General features: G+C 43.0%; 1 protein-coding gene across 1 annotated transcript; it reads left to right on the forward strand.

The window, feature by feature from the left end:
* Positions 1-12,255: 12,255 nt before the first annotated feature.
* Positions 12,256-18,061, forward strand: LOC133456674 (tubulin alpha chain). Its single transcript, XM_061735202.1, has 5 exons — positions 12,256-12,339; positions 14,114-14,336; positions 15,030-15,178; positions 15,764-16,444; positions 17,421-18,061. Exons 1-5 carry the CDS (start codon positions 12,337-12,339, stop codon positions 17,718-17,720), a joined length of 1,356 nt encoding a protein of 451 aa, XP_061591186.1. The 5' UTR covers positions 12,256-12,336; the 3' UTR covers positions 17,721-18,061.
* The last annotated feature ends 643 nt before the right edge of the window (positions 18,062-18,704 follow it).

An 18,704-nucleotide genomic window follows, 5' to 3' on the forward strand; every position in this document is an offset into this window, starting at 1 on the left:
GGTACTGTGGCTGCCCTTTCGTCCCAGATTTACTCCTTATCAGGGGCCTTGTCTGGCATACAACGGTCCTTGGATGACCTTAGAGACCAAGTCTCCGCCAGCAGAGGCCCTAGCCCCAGTTCTTCCAACCTGCCTGCAAACCCAGTCCTTCCTGCCCACCAGCAAACTCATTCAGAGCCCGGCTTAGTCAGTCCTAGACCGTTCAATGGGGATTTTGATCAGAGCAAGGGCTTCTTGGCCCAATGTGAGTTACTTTTTACTCATCAGCCTTCAAGATACTCTTCTGATGGGTCGAAGATTGCCCTGGTCATGTCTTTGTTGGTCGACGACGCCCTCAGCTGGGCTATTGCCGCAGTAGGGAACAACCCAGCCTTTGCCATCAACTACAGTCAATTCAAGAGTGAGTTTCAAGCAGTGTTTGATCACCCTGCCGACGGCCAAGACGCTTCGAGCCGTTTGCTAGCTATCCGCCAGGGGTCACATTCTGTGGCCCAGTATACACTGCAGTTTCGCATCCTTGCGGCGGAGAGCCGTTGGAATGACCACGCCCTGCTGAGTGCATATCGCAAAGGTCTGAATGATTCCATTAAGGATCTTATTGTTCGTGACAGTCCAACAACCCTCAACAAGCTCGTATCCCTGGCGCTCAAGATGGACACCCGACTCCATGAGCGCCGTGCCGACCAACGCAGGCCCAGCCGCTCTGCTTCGGTGTCCCATGGTGCGTCGTTTTATACAGCAAGTCCAGACCCCCATTCACTCATGCTTCCCCCTACTACATCCGGGCCTGCGGAACCCATGGAGATTGACCGTTCGCGCCTCTCACGACACGAGAGAGAACAGAGAATGTCCAACCAGCTGTGTCTCTACTGTGGGGAGTCGGGACATTACATCCGAGCCTGTCCGACCCGCCCAAAAGGTCCAGCTCGCCAGTAGGGGCTATCCTGGTGAGCAAGGCAACTTCTCCTCAGCCCAAGAATAGTCCCAACCGTCTTTTTCCCGCTACTCTCTCCTGGGACCAAGAAACGCTGTCTGTTAGTGCCCTCATTGATTCCGGTGCAGACGAAAGCCTCATGGACATCTCCTTAGCTCGCCAGGCGGGCATCCCTTTAGTTCCCCTGCACCGCACTCTGTCCCCCCGGGCTATCGACGGGCACTCCTTGGGTAAAATCTCTTATTCCACTGAGCCTCTCACGCTCACTCTTTCGGGTAACCACTCCGAGTCCATCCGCTTTTTTGTTCTTCATGCTCCCACTGCGCCCCTGGTGTTGGGTAGACCCTGGTTGGAGAGGCATGAACCGCACATCTCCTGGGCCTCTGGTCGGATCTTGGGTTGGAGCACTGCTTGCCATGCGGCCTGTCTGCGCTCCGCCTGGTCTCCTCCCGGTGGTCCAGGTTCCATGTCCTCTCCACCCGATCTCACTGGTGTTCCCCCTGCTTACCATGATCTTGCCCTGGTGTTTAGCTAAAGATAAAGCCTTATCCCTTCCCCCTCACCGGCCATATGATTGCGCCATCGACCTCCTCCCCGGGTCGCCCCATCCTAAAGGGAGACTCTACAACCTCTCCCTCCCGGAGGAGGCGGCGATGCGCAACTATATTGCGGAGTCCCTGCTCTCAGGCATTATAAGACCATCGTCTTCTCCCCTCGCGGCAGGCTTCTTTTTTGTGGCTAAGAAGGATGGCGGTCTTAGGCCATGTATTGACTTTCGAGGCCTTAATAACATCACGGTCAAAAATAAGTATCCACTTCCCCTTATCAGTTCCACTTTCGAGCCACTGACTCACGCCCGGGTGTTCACCAAGCTTGATCTCCACAACGCCTATCACTTAGTCCGCATCAGGGAGGGCGACGAATGGAAGACGGCTTTCAACACCCATCTCGGCCATTTTGAGTACCTGGTTATGCCTTTTGGTCTCTGCAATGCCCCAGCAGTCTTCCAAGCCCTCGTGAATGATGTTGTAAGAGACATGCTCAACATCTTTGTGGTGGTTTACTTGGATGACATTCTCATCTTCTCCAGGTCCTTGGAAGACCACCACCAGCATGTTCGGCTAGTTCTCCAGCGGCTGTTGGAGAACCGCCTCTTTGTCAAGGCTGAAAAGTGTGTTTTCCATGCGAACTCTGTGACATACCTTGGCAACGTAGTCGAAGCTGGACAGATGCGTGCTGATCCAGCCAAGGTCAGGGCAGTGGAGGAGTGGCCGCGTCCCACCGACCGGACTCATCTGAGACACTTCCTGGGTTTCACCGGTTTTGTTTGGCGCTTTATCAGGGGATTCAGCCAGATTGCTGCCCCTCTCAATGCTCTGACCTCCGTCTCACGCCCCTTTTCCTGGACACCTGAAGCCGAGGCAGCCTTCTCCAAGCTCAAGGGCCTGTTCTCTACGGCACCTGTGCTCATCCACCCAGATCCTGCGAGACAGTTCATTGTGGAGGTGGATGCTTCAGATTCAGGTATTGGAGCCGTTCTTTCCCAGCGGTCGGAGGAGGACCAAAGGATGCATCCGTGCGCCTATTTCTCTAGGAGCTATGCGCCTGCTGAGAGGAATTACGACGTGGGTAACAAGGAGTTGCTCGCGGTCCACGACGCGCTGAAGGAATGGAGACACTGGTTGGAGGGAGCGAAGCTGCCGTTCGTCGTGTGGTCGGACCACAAAAATCTGACCTATTTGCGGACGGCGAAGAGGCTGAACTCCAGACAGGCCCGGTGGGCCCTTTTCCTAAGCCGTTTTGATTTTACACTCACTTACCGCCCAGGCTCCAAGAATGTCAAGGCTGATGCGCTTTCCCGTCAGTTCTCTGTTGAAAACCCTACTGTCGAAGAGAGTTCTGACACCATCCTTCCGCCTGCCCAGGTAGTAGGTGTTGTCACCTGGGCCATCGACTCCGTGGTGAGAGAGGCCTTACAGGCCCAGCCGGACCCGGGTAATGGTCCTCCGGACAGGCAGTTTGTTCCTGACGCAGTCCGGCCTCAGGTGTTGGGGTGGCCTGTCACCCCGGGGAGCGCCGGACAGCGACCTTCATCAGCCAGAGGTTCTGGTGGCCAACCCTTAAGAGGGATGTCAGGGAGTTTGTAGCCGCCTGCACCATCTCTGCTCGGAGTAAGGCTTCCCATCGTCCTCCGGCAGGCCTTCTGCAACCCCTTCCCATTCCTAGTCGGCCCTGGTCTCACATAGCCATGGACTTCGTGACAGGGCTCCCTGTGTCTCAGGGCTGTGACACCATCCTGACCGTGGTCGACCGGTTCTCAAAGTCAGCCCACTTTGTTCCTCTCACCAAACTCCCTTCTGCTGCGGAAACCGCAGACCTCCTCGAACTCCATGTCGTCCGCCTTCACGGAATTCCTTCCGACATCGTGTCCGACCGTGGTCCCCAGTTCGTCTCCAAGGTGTGGCAGGCCTTTTGCAAGGGCATTGGAGCCACAGCCAGCCTCTCCTCTGGGTACCACCCGCAGTCAAACGGGCAGGCAGAGCGTGCCAACCAGGCAGTCGAGGCAGCCCTTCGCTGCGTTGCCTCCAGCAACCCCGCTTCCTGGGCCAAGTACCTCCCTTGGGCGGAGTATTCCCTCAACACCATGGTTTGCTCTGCCACCGGGATGTCACCTTTTCAGTGCTCGCTGGGTTATCAACCCCCTCTGTTTCCCCAACAAGAGCTGGAGGTGGCTGTACCGTCCACCAGGGCACACCTCCGCCGGTGTCGTCGCATCTGGAAGACTGCCCGAGCTGCGCTATTCTGCGCTTCTGTGCGTGCTCGGCGTGGTGCAAACCGGCGGAGAGTGCGTGCCCCCCTCTACCAGCCTGGCCAGAAGGTTTGGCTGTTGGCCCGGGACCTACCCCTCCAGACGTCCCAGACGTCTACTCGCAAGCTGAATCCCCGTTTTGTTGGTCCATACACGGTGAGCCGCATAATCAGCCCTGTTGCGGTCCGTTTGGATCTCCCTCCCGCTCTCAAGGTTCATCCTGTGTTCCATGTGTCCCAGCTTAAGCCAGTAGCCACCAGCACTCTGTCTCCCCCTGTGTCTGCTCCTCCGCCCCCTCGGGTCCTAGCAGATGGTGACCCTGTTTGGACGGTTCGGAAGCTGCTCGCTGTTCGTCGTAGGGGACGGGGTTTCCAGTACTTGGTGGACTGGGAGGGCTTTGGCCCTGAAGACCGTATCTGGGTGCCCCGGTCCTACCTTGCGGACCCTTCCCTGTTGGACGACTTCTACCGGGACAATCCGGGTGCTCCGGGTCGGTCGTCCGGTGCCTCCCCTCAGGGGGGGGATACTGTTGTGCCACAAGCCCCTCAGCCAGCAGCCAGCACAGCTGTGGCTGATTCCAATCAGCCCAGCTGCTCCACCATCAGAATCAAGGGCTGCCTACATAAGCTGCTGAGAGATGACACCCGGCGCTTAGACGTTGACTTCTGTGGCAAGTACCTGCAGCAGAAAGTTTAGGCTCTAGTGTTTGTGAGATTTTGTGGATCTGCTATTTTTGGTTCTAACTGTTCTTTCCTTGTGTTCCAGGCTCCCTCCAGTCAATCCAGTGTCTCCCCGCTCCACCATTCCATCCACCTCCCCCGGATTGAGTTTACTCATTAAATCCTTTGTTTGCAACTTCAGTCTCCGTGTCTTTGCTTTTGGGGTCCCTGGCACATTTGGCTATTTTCTGTTCTCGAGTGAGCCTAACAATTCCATTCTCTTTCATTTCGCGCTGTCCACCTGAATTCTGTGGAATCATGAAGAAGCTCTCTTAGTGCTGACGTTTTCACCGAGAGGTTGGGAATGAACTTTCCGATGAAGTTTATCATCCCCATCACTCTGAGCACACCTTTCTTGTCCATTGGGCGCGGCATGCTTAGGATGGCTTTTATTTTTCTTTCATCTGGCTCAACACCCTGAGTGGACAGTTTGTCTCCAGAGAATGTTATCTCCTGGAGACCAAACTGGCATTTGGCACGGTTTAGTTTTAGTCCATTTTCTCGTACCCCTTGGAGCACTTTTGTCAGTCTTTCATTATGTTCCTGTAAGGTGGAGCCCCAGACAACAAAATCATCAACATAACAACGGACCCCCTGTAGTCCCTCTAACATGTTGTCCATGGCACGATGAAAAATCTCAGAGGCTGAGATTATACCAAATGGCATCCTGAGGAATCTATATCTTCCATATGGTGTGTTGAAAGTGCAGTACCTTAAACTTTGATCATCCAACTTTATTTGCCAGAATCCCTGCGCTGCATCTAGCTTTGAGAAGTACTTGGCTCCTGCCATTTCACTTGCAATCTCCTCACGCTTCGGTATCTGGTAGTGCTCACGTTTTATGTTTTGGTTTAAATCTCCAGGGTCCATGCATATTCTCAGTTCTTTGTTTTTGTTCTTTTTGTCAACACACACCATTGAGTTTACCCACTCAGTTGGTTCTTCCACTTTTGTGATGACCTGTAACTGAGACATCCTGTCCAGTTCTTTTTTGAGCCGCTCCCGCAGTGGAGCTTGAACTCTCCGTGGTGCATGGATTACTGGTTGAGCATCTTCTTTTAGTTGAATTTTGTACGTGTATGGTAGGCATCCCAATCCTTTGAAAACATCTGGATAACGCTGAACAATTGAATCAACTGTGCCTGGGTGCGTACTTACTGCTTCTGAGCAGTTGATGTGGTATACTCTCCTCACCAGGTTTAACTTCTGTGAGGCAACCCCACCTAGCAGTGACTCATAGCTCTCAGGTACAACAGAAAACAGTACACTGTAGTCTTTGTTCTTGACCTTCACTTTGAGTCTGCACTGTCCTCTGCTTTCAATGTCTTTTCCGTTGTAGTCTTTCAGTGGTACTTTTCTCTTGATTATTTTAGGCTTTTCCTTCATGGCCTTCACTGATCTCTGTCATGCTGATAAGGTTTGCTTGTGCGCCGGTGTCAATCCTTAGTGCCACCAGAGCTCCATTTATGGGAAGTGATACAATCCATGTATCTTCATTTTCTGAGTGCCTGTCATTTTCCTCTGTGTTATTGTCCACATTATCACATGACACCATACCCACAAAGAAAGTCTCACTGAGGTCTGACTCCTCAACCAGCCGCACTGACTTGGGCTTGCCTTTGGTTAGACATTGTTTGGCAAAATGATTTTTTCCATTACATTTTGAGCATCTTTTGCCATATGCAGGGCACTGCCGGGGCTCATGTCTGCCACCACATCGTTTGCAGGAGTATGTTGTGTCATCTGTGTTTCTCTTTTGTGGCGTGTTCTTTTTAAACTTGTTCTTGACCACAGCTACTTTTGCACTTTCAGAGCCATTTGTTTCATTGAACGTCTTTGCATGCTGCTGGGCTAACTCATTTGCATGGCATACTCTCTCTGCCTCCTCAAGAGTTAGTTTAGCCTCTCTTAGCAGCCTTTCCCTTGTCCGCTTATCTCTGATACCATACACAATTTGATCACGGATCATAGAATCTTTCACGATCTGCAAAATCACATGACTGTGCTTTTAGTTTCAAATCCGTCACAAAGCAATAAAAAGTCTCTTCTGGCTGTTGCATCCGCGAGCGGAACACGTACCTTTCATACAGTGTTTTTCTGTGGTGAGCAATGTGCATGAAACTTTTCGAGCACAATGTCATACTTGTTTCTGTCTTCAGCCGCCTCAAAGTCGAATGTGTTGAAGACTTCAATGGCTTGAGGACCAGCTACCGTGAGTAGCAACGCTATTTTCCTGGCGTCGGATTTAGAGTCCAGTCCGATGGCAGCCATATACAGCTCAAAACGCTGCTTGAAAGTCCGCCAATTGCTGTCCACATTTCCCACCAGTTGCAGACCCTCCGGTGGCTTCAAAGTCTCCATCTCGACCCAAACTGCTGCTAGACAAAAACTTTCACTCCTGGTACCATGTGTTGTTCATGCTTCAATGAAGAGGCATCTTCTTTTGAACAAAGAGCTTGCACTCAACTTTATTATCCTCTGCACGTCTTCAACATCTAACAGGAAGGGAGAACTCTTCTTCATCCAGTTAACCTAACTAAGATTACTGACATGCTCTAGTGCATAGCTCCATCTACTGGATACTTATTGAATAACAGGTGAATTCTTACATATCATCACAGTTGTGAGCAGTGAAGGCAACGCGATGCAAGCAGGTGGGACGCAGTGTTGCCAGGTTGGGCTGGTTTCCGCCCACTTTGCACACTTTCTGGTGTGTTGTAAAGAATTAAATATGTTTGTGTCTGAAAGCCATATATTTATGTTTAAACCAAGTGTCAGCAATACACTATTTACCCTTCTGTCCTCTTTAGTGTCTTTTGAGGGGTATATGGATTCTTTAAATGAAAACATGACATGTGTTAATGCTAATGGTATATTAGTTTATTCTGACTATAAACTCCCAGTATTTTATTTAGCAACATTAGGTGTAGAAAAAATGCTGTCAACTTGAACGTACTGACTGACCAGTGTAATCATGACAGAACATTTTTCCTCTCCGTTGATCACATGGGCAAATTTCAAGATGATGGCTAAATAACACTCAAATTGGAGAAGAGGGGATGGCTCAGGGAGCATTATTTTCACCCATGGCCATTGGCTACCGCAGAATCCCCCCCTAATGCCTTTGATAATCTGTGGGATACTTAAAGAATACTTAGAGAGAAGACCTTACACAGCAATCCAACTATTTCATACACAATCTTTGTGAAAACAAAATGCAGTTCTCCACCGTAATAAATGATGTAAAATCGCTTAAATTGTACATTAATTCCATTTAAAAGAGGTCCAACAAAATTCTCGAGTGAATTGAAAAGCATTACATGTTTATGTTTGCCTTCATACTTTGGGACACACATATTTGCATAATGTAAAATTATCAACAACAAAAAATAGCCACTTTCAAAACATTCAAAGATTTGCATGCATATAGAACTGCATATTCAAGTTAATATACTTCTAAATATATATATATATATATATGTGTATATATATATATATATATATATATATATATATATATATATATATATATATGTATATATATATATAGTGAGGCTGGAGAGAGAGACCGGAGAGAGAGAGAGAGGCCGGAGGGAGAGACCGGAGAAAGCGGAGAGACTGCCGTGTCTCGTGTCATAGACGAGGCTCGACCTTCACATGCTTCAATGTGTCTTTGTTCAGTTATGATTTAAACTAAAAATAGATCAGACCAATCACAATATTGTATGAACTTAAAATGCACATATGTAAACTGGGACATTAAGGAAATAAGTGGAAAATGGACTATATATGTTGTTGTAAAGTCTATCCAGTGTGACATTGGTGATAAATCTGCTTTTGTCATCACAGAAATATGAAACTACCATATTCTAGCCTCAGCCATTCAGAATCCAGCCCCACACTCACAAAGATTTTTGGTTGTCATTACATGTCGATGTCAGGTTTGAAGTGGTGAAGTTTGTTTCACAAATGAGAATTTAATCATTAAGTACACTTACAGTACACAAGTACACCCACCTTCAAATCGCATCTCAAAACTCACCTCTTCCGAACAGTTTTTAATAGTGTGATTTGTTTCTTATCCTTTATCTTATCTTTTATCTCATTTTTTTTTCCTGTAGTTTTGAATTTTAATTTTCTTGCTCTCGATGTTTTATCTTTATGTCTGTGAAGCGTCTTTGAGATCTTTTAAAAGCACTCTATTAATAAAATTATCATTATTATTATTAGTTATGGTTATGGATAAGCCCTGAATACAGCCATTGTGACATAGAATTGTCAAATTGGTTTGATTCACCGCACAAATCGGCACAGATTACTTTATAATACTGTATTTGACCCGGTCTTTGTACGTTTTGACCGTATAGAAACGTAATTCTCGTCAGTTGTGTGAAATAAGACCTGGAAACAGGCATTGTGGCATAGAATTGTCAAATTGGTTTAATTCAGCGTACAAATTGTTACAGATTACTTTTGTAATACTGTATTTGACCCGGTCTTTGTACGTTTTGACCGTATAGAAATGTAATTCTTGCCATTGTAAGAATGAGATGTACCTGCTGGATCTACTGCCCTTACTGTTTAACAACTTGTGCTTTCTATTATTTTACCTCTTTTCTTATCATTTTATTTCATTTTATTTGTTATTTATGTTTTAAGTGTGTCTTGCCACTTTTAAAGTTGATGTAAAGCACTTTGAATTACCTTGTGTTGAATTGTGCTGTACAAATAAACTTGCCTTGCCTTATTATTACAATTTACGTGATATTTTGTGTTCTGCTGCAAACTTTGCTGTTCTCTATTGTTTAAATTGTGTTTTTGTATTTTGATTGTCGTACGTTGACCTTGAGTGCCATGAAAGGTGCCTAACAAATGAAATGTATTATTAAAGTAAAACTAAATACAGAAACATTAAACAAAAATCAATAAAAATGATAAGATTGGGTACACCTGGTTAAATTGGAAGACCGTGTGGGAAGTATTTATTGTTTAAAAGAATTGATTTTAGAGCTTTTTTTAATTGATTGGATGAGAATTGCCATAGGTATGAAGGTAATGAGTTCCATACTTTTGATCCTCTGAAACCAATATTAAACTGAGATTGTGATGTTTGAGTCTTTGGGGGTCTGAGGTGATTAGAGCTGCGTGTTGGATAGGTATGGACTTGTGAGTTGTGACTAAAAATATTATGGAAGAAAGGGGGAAGGGTTTTCCCAAGTGAGCCATGAACAAACAGACCAATTTGGAGATGGTTCACCTGGAAAACACCGAGGACACCTAGATGACTAAATAAAGCCTGGGAAGAATGTCTAGGATGAACACAATGTATTGTTCTTACTGCTCGTTTCTGAAGACGGTATAAAGGCTCAAGTTTGGTATGATGGGTACTAGCCCCGACTATATTACAGTAATTAATATAAGGATAAATCATAGAATAATATAACATAATGGCTACCTCAGAGCTGATCAAATGACGGGTTTTACGTAAAATACCAACACTCTTAGCAATCTTTGTAGATATAAACTTAGTATATGATTTCCAAGATAATGATTCATCAACCATAATGCCGAGGAATCGTGTGGAGAACACATTAGTTATAGGGATATTATCGATATATATTTTAGAAGATTTGTTCAAAGAATGTGGTTTAAGACCAAAACATATGAAGTTAGTTTTTTTTATGTTGAGTGATAGTTTATTAGCCCGAAACCAAACAGACAGCTTACCAAGTTCTTCATTCAGGACGTTTATAATGGTGTTGGGATCTTTATGAGAATAAAGGACACTTGTGTCATCTGCAAAAATTATTTTAGACAGTTTATCTGAGACATTTGAAAGATCATTAATATATATCAAAAATAACAAAGGCCCCAGAGTCGAACCTTGAGGCACTCCGCATTGCAAGTGAAGGGGTGGAGAATTAATTCCATTGTAAGATACAAATTGCTGTCTGTCTTTAAGATAACTCTTGAACCATAGAAATGCATTCTTTTTTACTCCAATATGCAACAGTTTCTGAAGAAGAATATGATAATTGACTGTATCGAAGGCCTTGGACAAGTCCAGAAAGATACCAATAGTATTTTCCTTTCTATCTCTAGCATTATAAATTTCATTTACTAGGTGTATAAGTGCCATATATGTTGAGTGCTTCTTTCTGAACCCGTACTGATGTGTATAAATAATGTTGTATTTATTAAGATGTTCAATTAATCTATGATAAACAAGTTTTTCAAGTATTTTGGATATAGCAGGCAGAATCGATATAGGTCTATAATGATTAAAAATGGCAGGGTCATCATCTTTATGAATAGGGATGATCTTAGCTATTTTTAGTTCGGAAGGAACTATTCCTTGTTCCAATGAGAGATTAAAAATTTGAGTAAGAGGTAGTAAAATAGACTCATGAATGATTTTCAATAATTTACAATCAATATTATCATAACCTGGTGAAGAATCCTTCAAAGCAAGTAATGTCTTCGAAACCTCATCCTCTGATACCATTGGGAAATGCATATTTTCAAGGATAGGATAATTCATAAATTGAAGGGGATCGTGGGTACTGGGTGGAATCTTGGAAGCCAAATTAGGACCAACTTCAGAAAAAAAAGTATTAAAACTATTGGCAATTTCTTGAGGGTCAGAAATAACCTCCCTATCAACCTTAAATTCTTTGGGCAAACTTTTGCATTTTTGTTTTTTGTTGAGAATACTATTTATTGTTCTCCATAGAAGAGTCATGTTATTTTTATGTTTTAGGAGTTCTTCATTATAGTAATGTTTTTTCGCTCCTCTAATAATGTGATTTAATTTATTTCTATATTTTTTTAATTGAGCATGATTAAATGGTGTTGGACTAAGGATATATTTTTTATACAGACTATGTTTGGTATTTACGGATTTCATGATGGCTGAAGTTATCCATGGTTTAGTTGTTTATTAATATTATTATTTATCATTTAGAGTCATCACCAGAAGAATAACACCAGAAAAATAACCTATTTGACAATTTTCACCTGTTTCAAGTAAATTTTCACTTTAAATAAGTAGAAAAATCTGCCAGTGGGACAAGATTTATCTTCTTATTACAAGCAAAAAAATCTTGTTCCACTGACAGATTTTTCTACTTATTTCAAGTGAAAATCTACTTGAAACAGGTGAAAATTTGGGTTTTTTTCCAGTGATGAGTCTTGTTTTAAGTGTAATGAGATTTTTTTTTACCAAAATGAGACATTTTAACTAGAAATAAGACAAATATTCTTGTTAAGATTGTGAGTTTTTGCAGTGATCCATGTTACTTATCCTGTGAAGGACAGAGTCATATTGATAAGTTCAGAAAAGTGTTTTTTATTGTTGTGTTTTGATGTATTTGATGTAAGCCCAGTGGATATTTAAAGCTTACAGAAGGCTGCATTTAACTGCTGCTATGTCATTCCTGCAGTATTTCTGCAGGTGTTTTGGTCACTGCTATTATTTGTAATATATTATATTATTTGTAATCAGCACAAATTATCTGTCCCCATATGATAAAATCCACCATCCCCCCTGATTTTTTTTTACAACTGGAGTACTGATGATTATTATTTTATATACATTTCCATCTTTATTGTTTGCTGTGCCTCTTTGTCTGGAGCCCATCATCACGTTTCTAACGGGGTATAGTGTGGTTGCAGGGCGGAGTCTGATTGGCTGCTGGATGAGACTAGAATCCCGTCCGGCCCGCTGATTGGTCGTTTCCGTTGTTAATCACATCGCACTTGGCTATCAAGGGCGCAGCGCGCGGCGCGTCATCAGAGCAGCCTCAGCACCCACACACTGCACATCGCTCTCCTCGGTCTTGTCTCATTACCTTATATAATATCGGCAAGCAATCATGGTAAGCTGGAGTTCACCTTTTATTATTCCTAACGTTCATTATGCAGCATTAGGCAGCTGTTTTTAAACCTGCGCAGTAGGTTTGTTCTTTTGAGATTTCTGTAAAGATGCATTTTCGATGTCCTGATATATATATTCATTGTGTTGAGCATGTGCATTTTTTTTCAATATTCAGAATAAATACTGTAAGAACTGGTTTTAGCTTTGCACGGAAAAGAAATCAACGGGACATTTAAGAGATAAATGCAACCCTTCGCCATAATCCTCTTCGCGCCTAAAGGCTAAATCAGCTTAGATGCTGTATTCCTATTATCCTTCTCCCCAGATGGTCAACCTGTTTTTCTGCTCCTTAAAGCAGTATTTATCTAACTATGTATCATATTAATTCAATGCATTTTAATGTTAAATGTTTATTACCTCACACACATCCTACCTGCTTTTTTTTGCACTGTTTTTCTTTCTTTTCCCGCACTGCATTACCTTTTTATTTTTCATTCCAATGTATATACTGTTTATATTTTATAATTATATATTTTTTCCCCTTTCCCTGCATGTGTGTGTTAAGTGTAACTGCTGCTGCACAAAGTGAATGTCCCCATTGAGGGAGAAATAAAGGATCATCTTATTTTATCTTACCTAATACCAACCTCTATATTTGCTGCGACATGAATAAAACAAGATAAAGCAGAAATGCCATGACACATAATCTCGGAGGGGCCTGTGAATGTGGCTTTTTAAAGAGCCAGCACACTGCAACGTGTGTGACCTAGTTAATCCTGTCTCTATGCGCAAACCAGGGTTGATGTTGCGGCACAAACAGGTTTCTGGAAGATACCGGCCTCACACAGACATGTTTGAATGGAAAATATAACATCTAATTGTAAAGCCTTTGATTACAAGGCTCAGAGAATTAATTTGAAGCCGTTCATTTTAATTGAATATCTCAAAAGCTTGTATAGGACAGGTTTAACTGTTGACCTTGATAAATATTTCATGAAACCCTTTTTTAGCCTGATATCTTTTATTCATCACTGTAAATCTGCAGTTATTTTTTTTTTCTTTTCTTATCCGTCCAAGTCTTTTTTGTCTCCTTCACAGCGTGAGTGTATCTCCATCCACAAATTATCAAAAAAAAATATAGGCCTGCATATTAAACTTAATATACTTCTAAATAAATGTTTTATATATTTTATATACTATATATATATATATATATATATATATATATATATATATATATATATATATATATATATATATATATAGTGAGGCCGGAGAGACTGCATTGTCTCGTGTCACAGACGAGGCTTGACCTTCACACGCTTCACTGTGTCTTAGTTAAGTTATGAACTAACGCAGGGGTCTGCAACCCAAAATTTTGAAAGAGCCATATTGGACCAAAAACACAAAAAACAAATATGTATAAGCTTGTATAAGCCTTAGAATGAAGGCAAATGGCGAAAGGCGAAATGTCGAGAAAAAAGTCAAAATTTCGAGACAAAAGTCGAAATGTCGAGATTAATGTTGAAGTACAATCTCGAGAAAAAAGTCGAAATGTCGAGAAAAAAGTCAAAATTTCAACAAAAAAAAGTTGAAATGTCAAGAAAAAAATTGAAATGTCGAGATTAAAAAGGAAGAAAAAAAGAAGATATAAAGGAAAAAAAAAGGTCAAACTTTTTTGAAAAAGCTCCAGGAGCCACTAGGGCGGCGCTAAAGAGCCGCGGGTTGCTGATCCCTGCGCTAACGTGTCCAAATCTTCTTTCTCTTCTCCACAGCGTGAGTGTATCTCCATCCACGTTGGCCAGGCTGGAGTCCAGATTGGCAATGCTTGCTGGGAGCTTTACTGTCTGGAACATGGCATCCAGCCTGATGGACAGATGCCGAGCGACAAAGCCATTGGAGGCGGAGACGACTCCTTCAACACCTTCTTCAGCGAGACTGGAGCTGGAAAGCACGTCCCCAGAGCCGTGTTCGTGGACCTGGAACCCACTGTTATTGGTAAAACGCTGAAGTGATTGATATTGCTGTTGCCTTTTGATTTGAGACCTGGAAACAGGCATTGTGGCATAGAATTGTCAAATTGGTTTAATTCACCGTAGAAATTGTTACAGATTACTTTTGTACTACTGTATTTGACCCGGTCTTTGTACGTTTTGACCGCATAGAAACGTAAATCTTGCCATGTTAAGAATGAGATGTGTACGGAAGAGTATTAAAAATATTTGAGGGGAAGATTTTTTTTATTGTGTACTTGGAGAAAAAAGTCGAAATGTCAAGATTAAAGTTGAAATACAATTTCGAGAAAAAAGTCGAAATGTCGAGAAGAATGTTGAAATATAATTTCAAGAATAAAGTCGAAATTTCGAGAATAAGTTGAAATACATTTCGACATTTCGACTTTTCTCTCGACATTTCGACTTTTTTCTCGAAGTGCATAATGAAAAAAAAATCTTCCTCTAAAATATTATTTTTCTCCTACCTGGCCCTAATACTCTTCCTTAGATGTGTACCTGCTGTACTCTACTGCCCTTACTTTTTAACTACTTATGCTTTTTATTATTTTACCTCTTTTCTCATCATTTTATTTCATTTTATTTGTTATTTACTGTTTGATTGTGTCTTGCTGCTTTTAATGTTGATGTAAAGCACTTTGAATGACCTTGTGTTGAATTGTGTGATGTGTGTTCTCAGATGAGGTGCGTACTGGGACTTACCGCCAGCTGTTCCACCCGGAGCAGCTGATCACCGGCAAGGAGGATGCTGCCAACAACTACGCCCGCGGACACTACACCATTGGTAAAGAGATCATTGACCTGGTTCTGGACAGGATTCGTAAACTGGTGGGTAAAATCCTTCAAAGTGGTAATCAAAATATCAAATGAAATGACATAACCGGCAGCAGGGTGTCTTGGTGGTTAGCACTGTTGCCTCACAGCAAGAAGGTTCCCGGTTCCACTCCCAGGCCCGTTAGTATTATTTAATGTTCATATGCACTGAGAAATTCATGTTAAATGGTCAGGTTAATTGATCCATGTCATTCTTTGTATAAATGCTGTATTGTTGATTAATTGTTTGATTTAATGTGGACCCCAGCAAGAATAGTCTTCATATTTATGAGGACTAATGGCGATCCAATAAATAATAAACAATATACCCATTTATAAATGAATATATCAGTCTCAACAATATACAAAAAAGAAAAGAAAACAAACAACTCATAACAGCAAAGCCCCACCCCAAAAGCAACCAAAAGCTTTAATTGATTTAATTGATGATTGTAAATTGCCCGTAGGTGTGAGTGTTAGTATGTCCGGTACATCCCCCACATCCCCCGGGACCCTGCAAAGGATAAAGCGGGTATAGATAATGGATGGATGGATGACACAACTGTATTTCATGGCTTCCATCTGTGGTTATGTGGACAGGCGGACCAGTGCACCGGTCTCCAGGGCTTCCTGGTGTTCCACAGCTTCGGCGGGGGCACCGGCTCTGGTTTCACCTCCCTGCTGATGGAGCGTCTGTCCGTGGACTACGGCAAGAAGTCCAAGCTGGAGTTCTCCATCTACCCGGCCCCCCAGGTGTCCACGGCGGTGGTGGAGCCCTACAACTCCATCCTGACCACCCACACCACCCTGGAGCACTCCGACTGTGCCTTCATGGTGGACAACGAGGCCATCTACGACATCTGCCGCAGGAACCTGGACATCGAGCGTCCCACCTACACCAACCTGAACCGACTCATCAGCCAGATCGTGTCCTCCATCACCGCCTCCCTGCGCTTCGACGGTGCCCTCAACGTGGATCTGACGGAGTTCCAGACCAACCTGGTGCCGTATCCCCGGATCCACTTCCCTCTGGCCACCTACGCCCCCGTCATCTCGGCGGAGAAGGCTTACCACGAGCAGCTCTCGGTGTCTGAGATCACCAACGCCTGCTTCGAGCCGGCCAACCAGATGGTGAAGTGCGACCCTCGCCACGGCAAGTACATGGCCTGCTGCCTGCTGTACCGCGGAGACGTGGTGCCCAAAGACGTCAACGCCGCCATAGCAACCATCAAAACCAAGCGCAGCATCCAGTTCGTGGACTGGTGCCCCACTGGTTTCAAGGTGAGTAACACTACTACAGTAAGATGTGCAGCTCCACATACTTTCATCCATACGTAGATGCCCCATTGAGCGCTGCTGCGATACATCAACCATATTGGATGTGGCAAGACTGTAAACTAATACAAGTAAATTGACTTATTTTCATAAAGCGCCTTTCTACAAAGAAATGTACGTTTTACGTCTCATTTATTCATTCACACACGCACTAATATACTTGTTAGGCACCAAATATAATATATTTAATTTGCTCATATGGCAAAAATAAGAACTTTATTGGTCCCACATAGGAGTAATTCATGTTATATCAGCTATAGAGAACAAGGTAGTGCCGAAAAACAATATATATCCCCTCAGAAAAATAGAGAAACATATTTTCTCATCAACAAAACAAATTTTTCAAATAACAAAATAACATTTTAACCATTTTTCAGACAATAAAATAACATTTGAACCATTTTTCAGACAATAAAATAACTGAAAAAAATCTGAAAAATTGTTCAAATATGTTATTTTGTTAATTGAAAATTTTAAAATATGTTTATGTAAAATATGTTTTGTTGATGAGAAAATATGTTTCTGTATTTTTCTTCTTTTTGTGAGGGGGGTATATATATAGTTTTTCGGCACTACCTTGTTCTCTATAGCTGATATAACATGAATTACTCCTATGTGGGATCAATAAAGTTCTTATTTTTGCCATCTGAGAAAATTAAATATATTATATTTGGTGCCTAACTGTTTCCCAAGTATATTAGTGCGTGTGTGAATGAATAAATGAGACGTAAAACATACATTTCTTTGTAGAAAGGCGCTTTATGAAAATAAGTCCATTTACTTGTATTAGTTTACAGCGCAGTCTTGAACATCCAATATGGCGGCATCGTTGACGTACGGCTCAGCGCTCGATGGGGCGTCTACGTTTATATGTCTATGCTTTCATCCTTCTGATGCCTCTCTTTGTTCTCTCTGTCACCAGGTGGGCATCAACTACCAGCCCCCCACCGTGGTCCCCGGGGGAGACCTGGCCAAGGTGCAGAGGGCCGTGTGCATGCTCAGCAACACCACCGCCATCGCCGAGGCCTGGGCCCGCCTGGACCACAAGTTTGACCTGATGTACGCCAAGCGGGCCTTCGTCCACTGGTACGTGGGGGAGGGGATGGAGGAGGGAGAGTTCTCCGAGGCCCGGGAGGACATGGCCGCTCTGGAGAAAGATTACGAGGAGGTCGGAGTCGACTCCATTGAGGGTGAGGGAGAGGAGGAAGGAGAAGAATATTAAAGGTGGTTAAAGGATGCACAGTGTTCCTCAGTGTTTTTACATTTTGTTCTGTTTTATTTCTAAAAAAACAGTTTGGAACTGTTTAATTAAAATATTGATAACAGTTTGTATTGGTTCCAAATTAAGTTCTTATGTGAAGTTGTGTTATCCATCAACTGTTGTTCTTGCTTACCTTTAAATTACATTTGGCTTTCAAAAAACAGTTTGGAATTGTTCAACTAAAATAATGATGATAACATGCCAGTTTGTATTGGTTCCAAATACAGTTCTTGTTTTGTGAAGTTGTGTTATTCATCAAGTGTTGTTCTTGCTTACCATTAAAATAAAGCTGATAATCAGAATTTGTAAATATTGTCTCATTATATCATAAGTGTGTGATGCTGGGAGCCGTCGTCCTGCTGCATCAATCAGCTAAATTACTACAGCTCAGCTGCAGACACACCCTGACACTTGGCCTGCAGCAGATTTGCATATTTGCTACATTTGGGAATTAATTTTCCCCTTGATGGCGAGTAGGCCGGGGGTTGACGCCCTGATGTGTGACTGAGACTAAGATCTGGTCACATTTGATTGTAACATATTGGGAAACCTTCGAGTACAATTCAGAGCTACATTCCCAAAGCTATCTAAATATGAAGCTAAATGTTGGCCACATGCTTCTCTCGGAGGGAACATTACCAAGGTAAAACAAGTGTCAGATTAGGGATTAGGGTTGCCAACTCCCTGAAAGATAAATAAGGGACACCTCATCGACCCTTCCTAACTATTTGGCTCAAACCTGAATTGAATTAGATGCATATTTTTGAATGCCATGAACACATGGAAAACAAAATATTAACCAGCAATTCACTTTAATACAAAATAACAAAATGAACTGAATAAAATAAGTATCTTTCTTAAACAGAAACCTGTCCTGCTTAACTTAAAATTGTATAAATTAATATAAAACAATAGAAAGAAAGCAGAACATACATTCTGTAATAG

This window comes from Cololabis saira, chromosome 12 (assembly GCF_033807715.1).
Source record: "Cololabis saira isolate AMF1-May2022 chromosome 12, fColSai1.1, whole genome shotgun sequence".
Taxonomy (NCBI): domain Eukaryota; kingdom Metazoa; phylum Chordata; class Actinopteri; order Beloniformes; family Belonidae; genus Cololabis; species Cololabis saira.

What these genes read in the sequence shown, in the direction of transcription:
- LOC133456674 (XM_061735202.1), top strand. An exon ending in TGGACAGGATTCGTAAACTG is followed by an intron (nt 15,179 to 15,763) that starts GTGGGTAAAATC and finishes TTATGTGGACAG; the next exon opens with GCGGACCAGTGCACCGGTCT. An exon ending in GGTGCCCCACTGGTTTCAAG is followed by an intron (nt 16,445 to 17,420) that starts GTGAGTAACACT and finishes CTCTGTCACCAG; the next exon opens with GTGGGCATCAACTACCAGCC.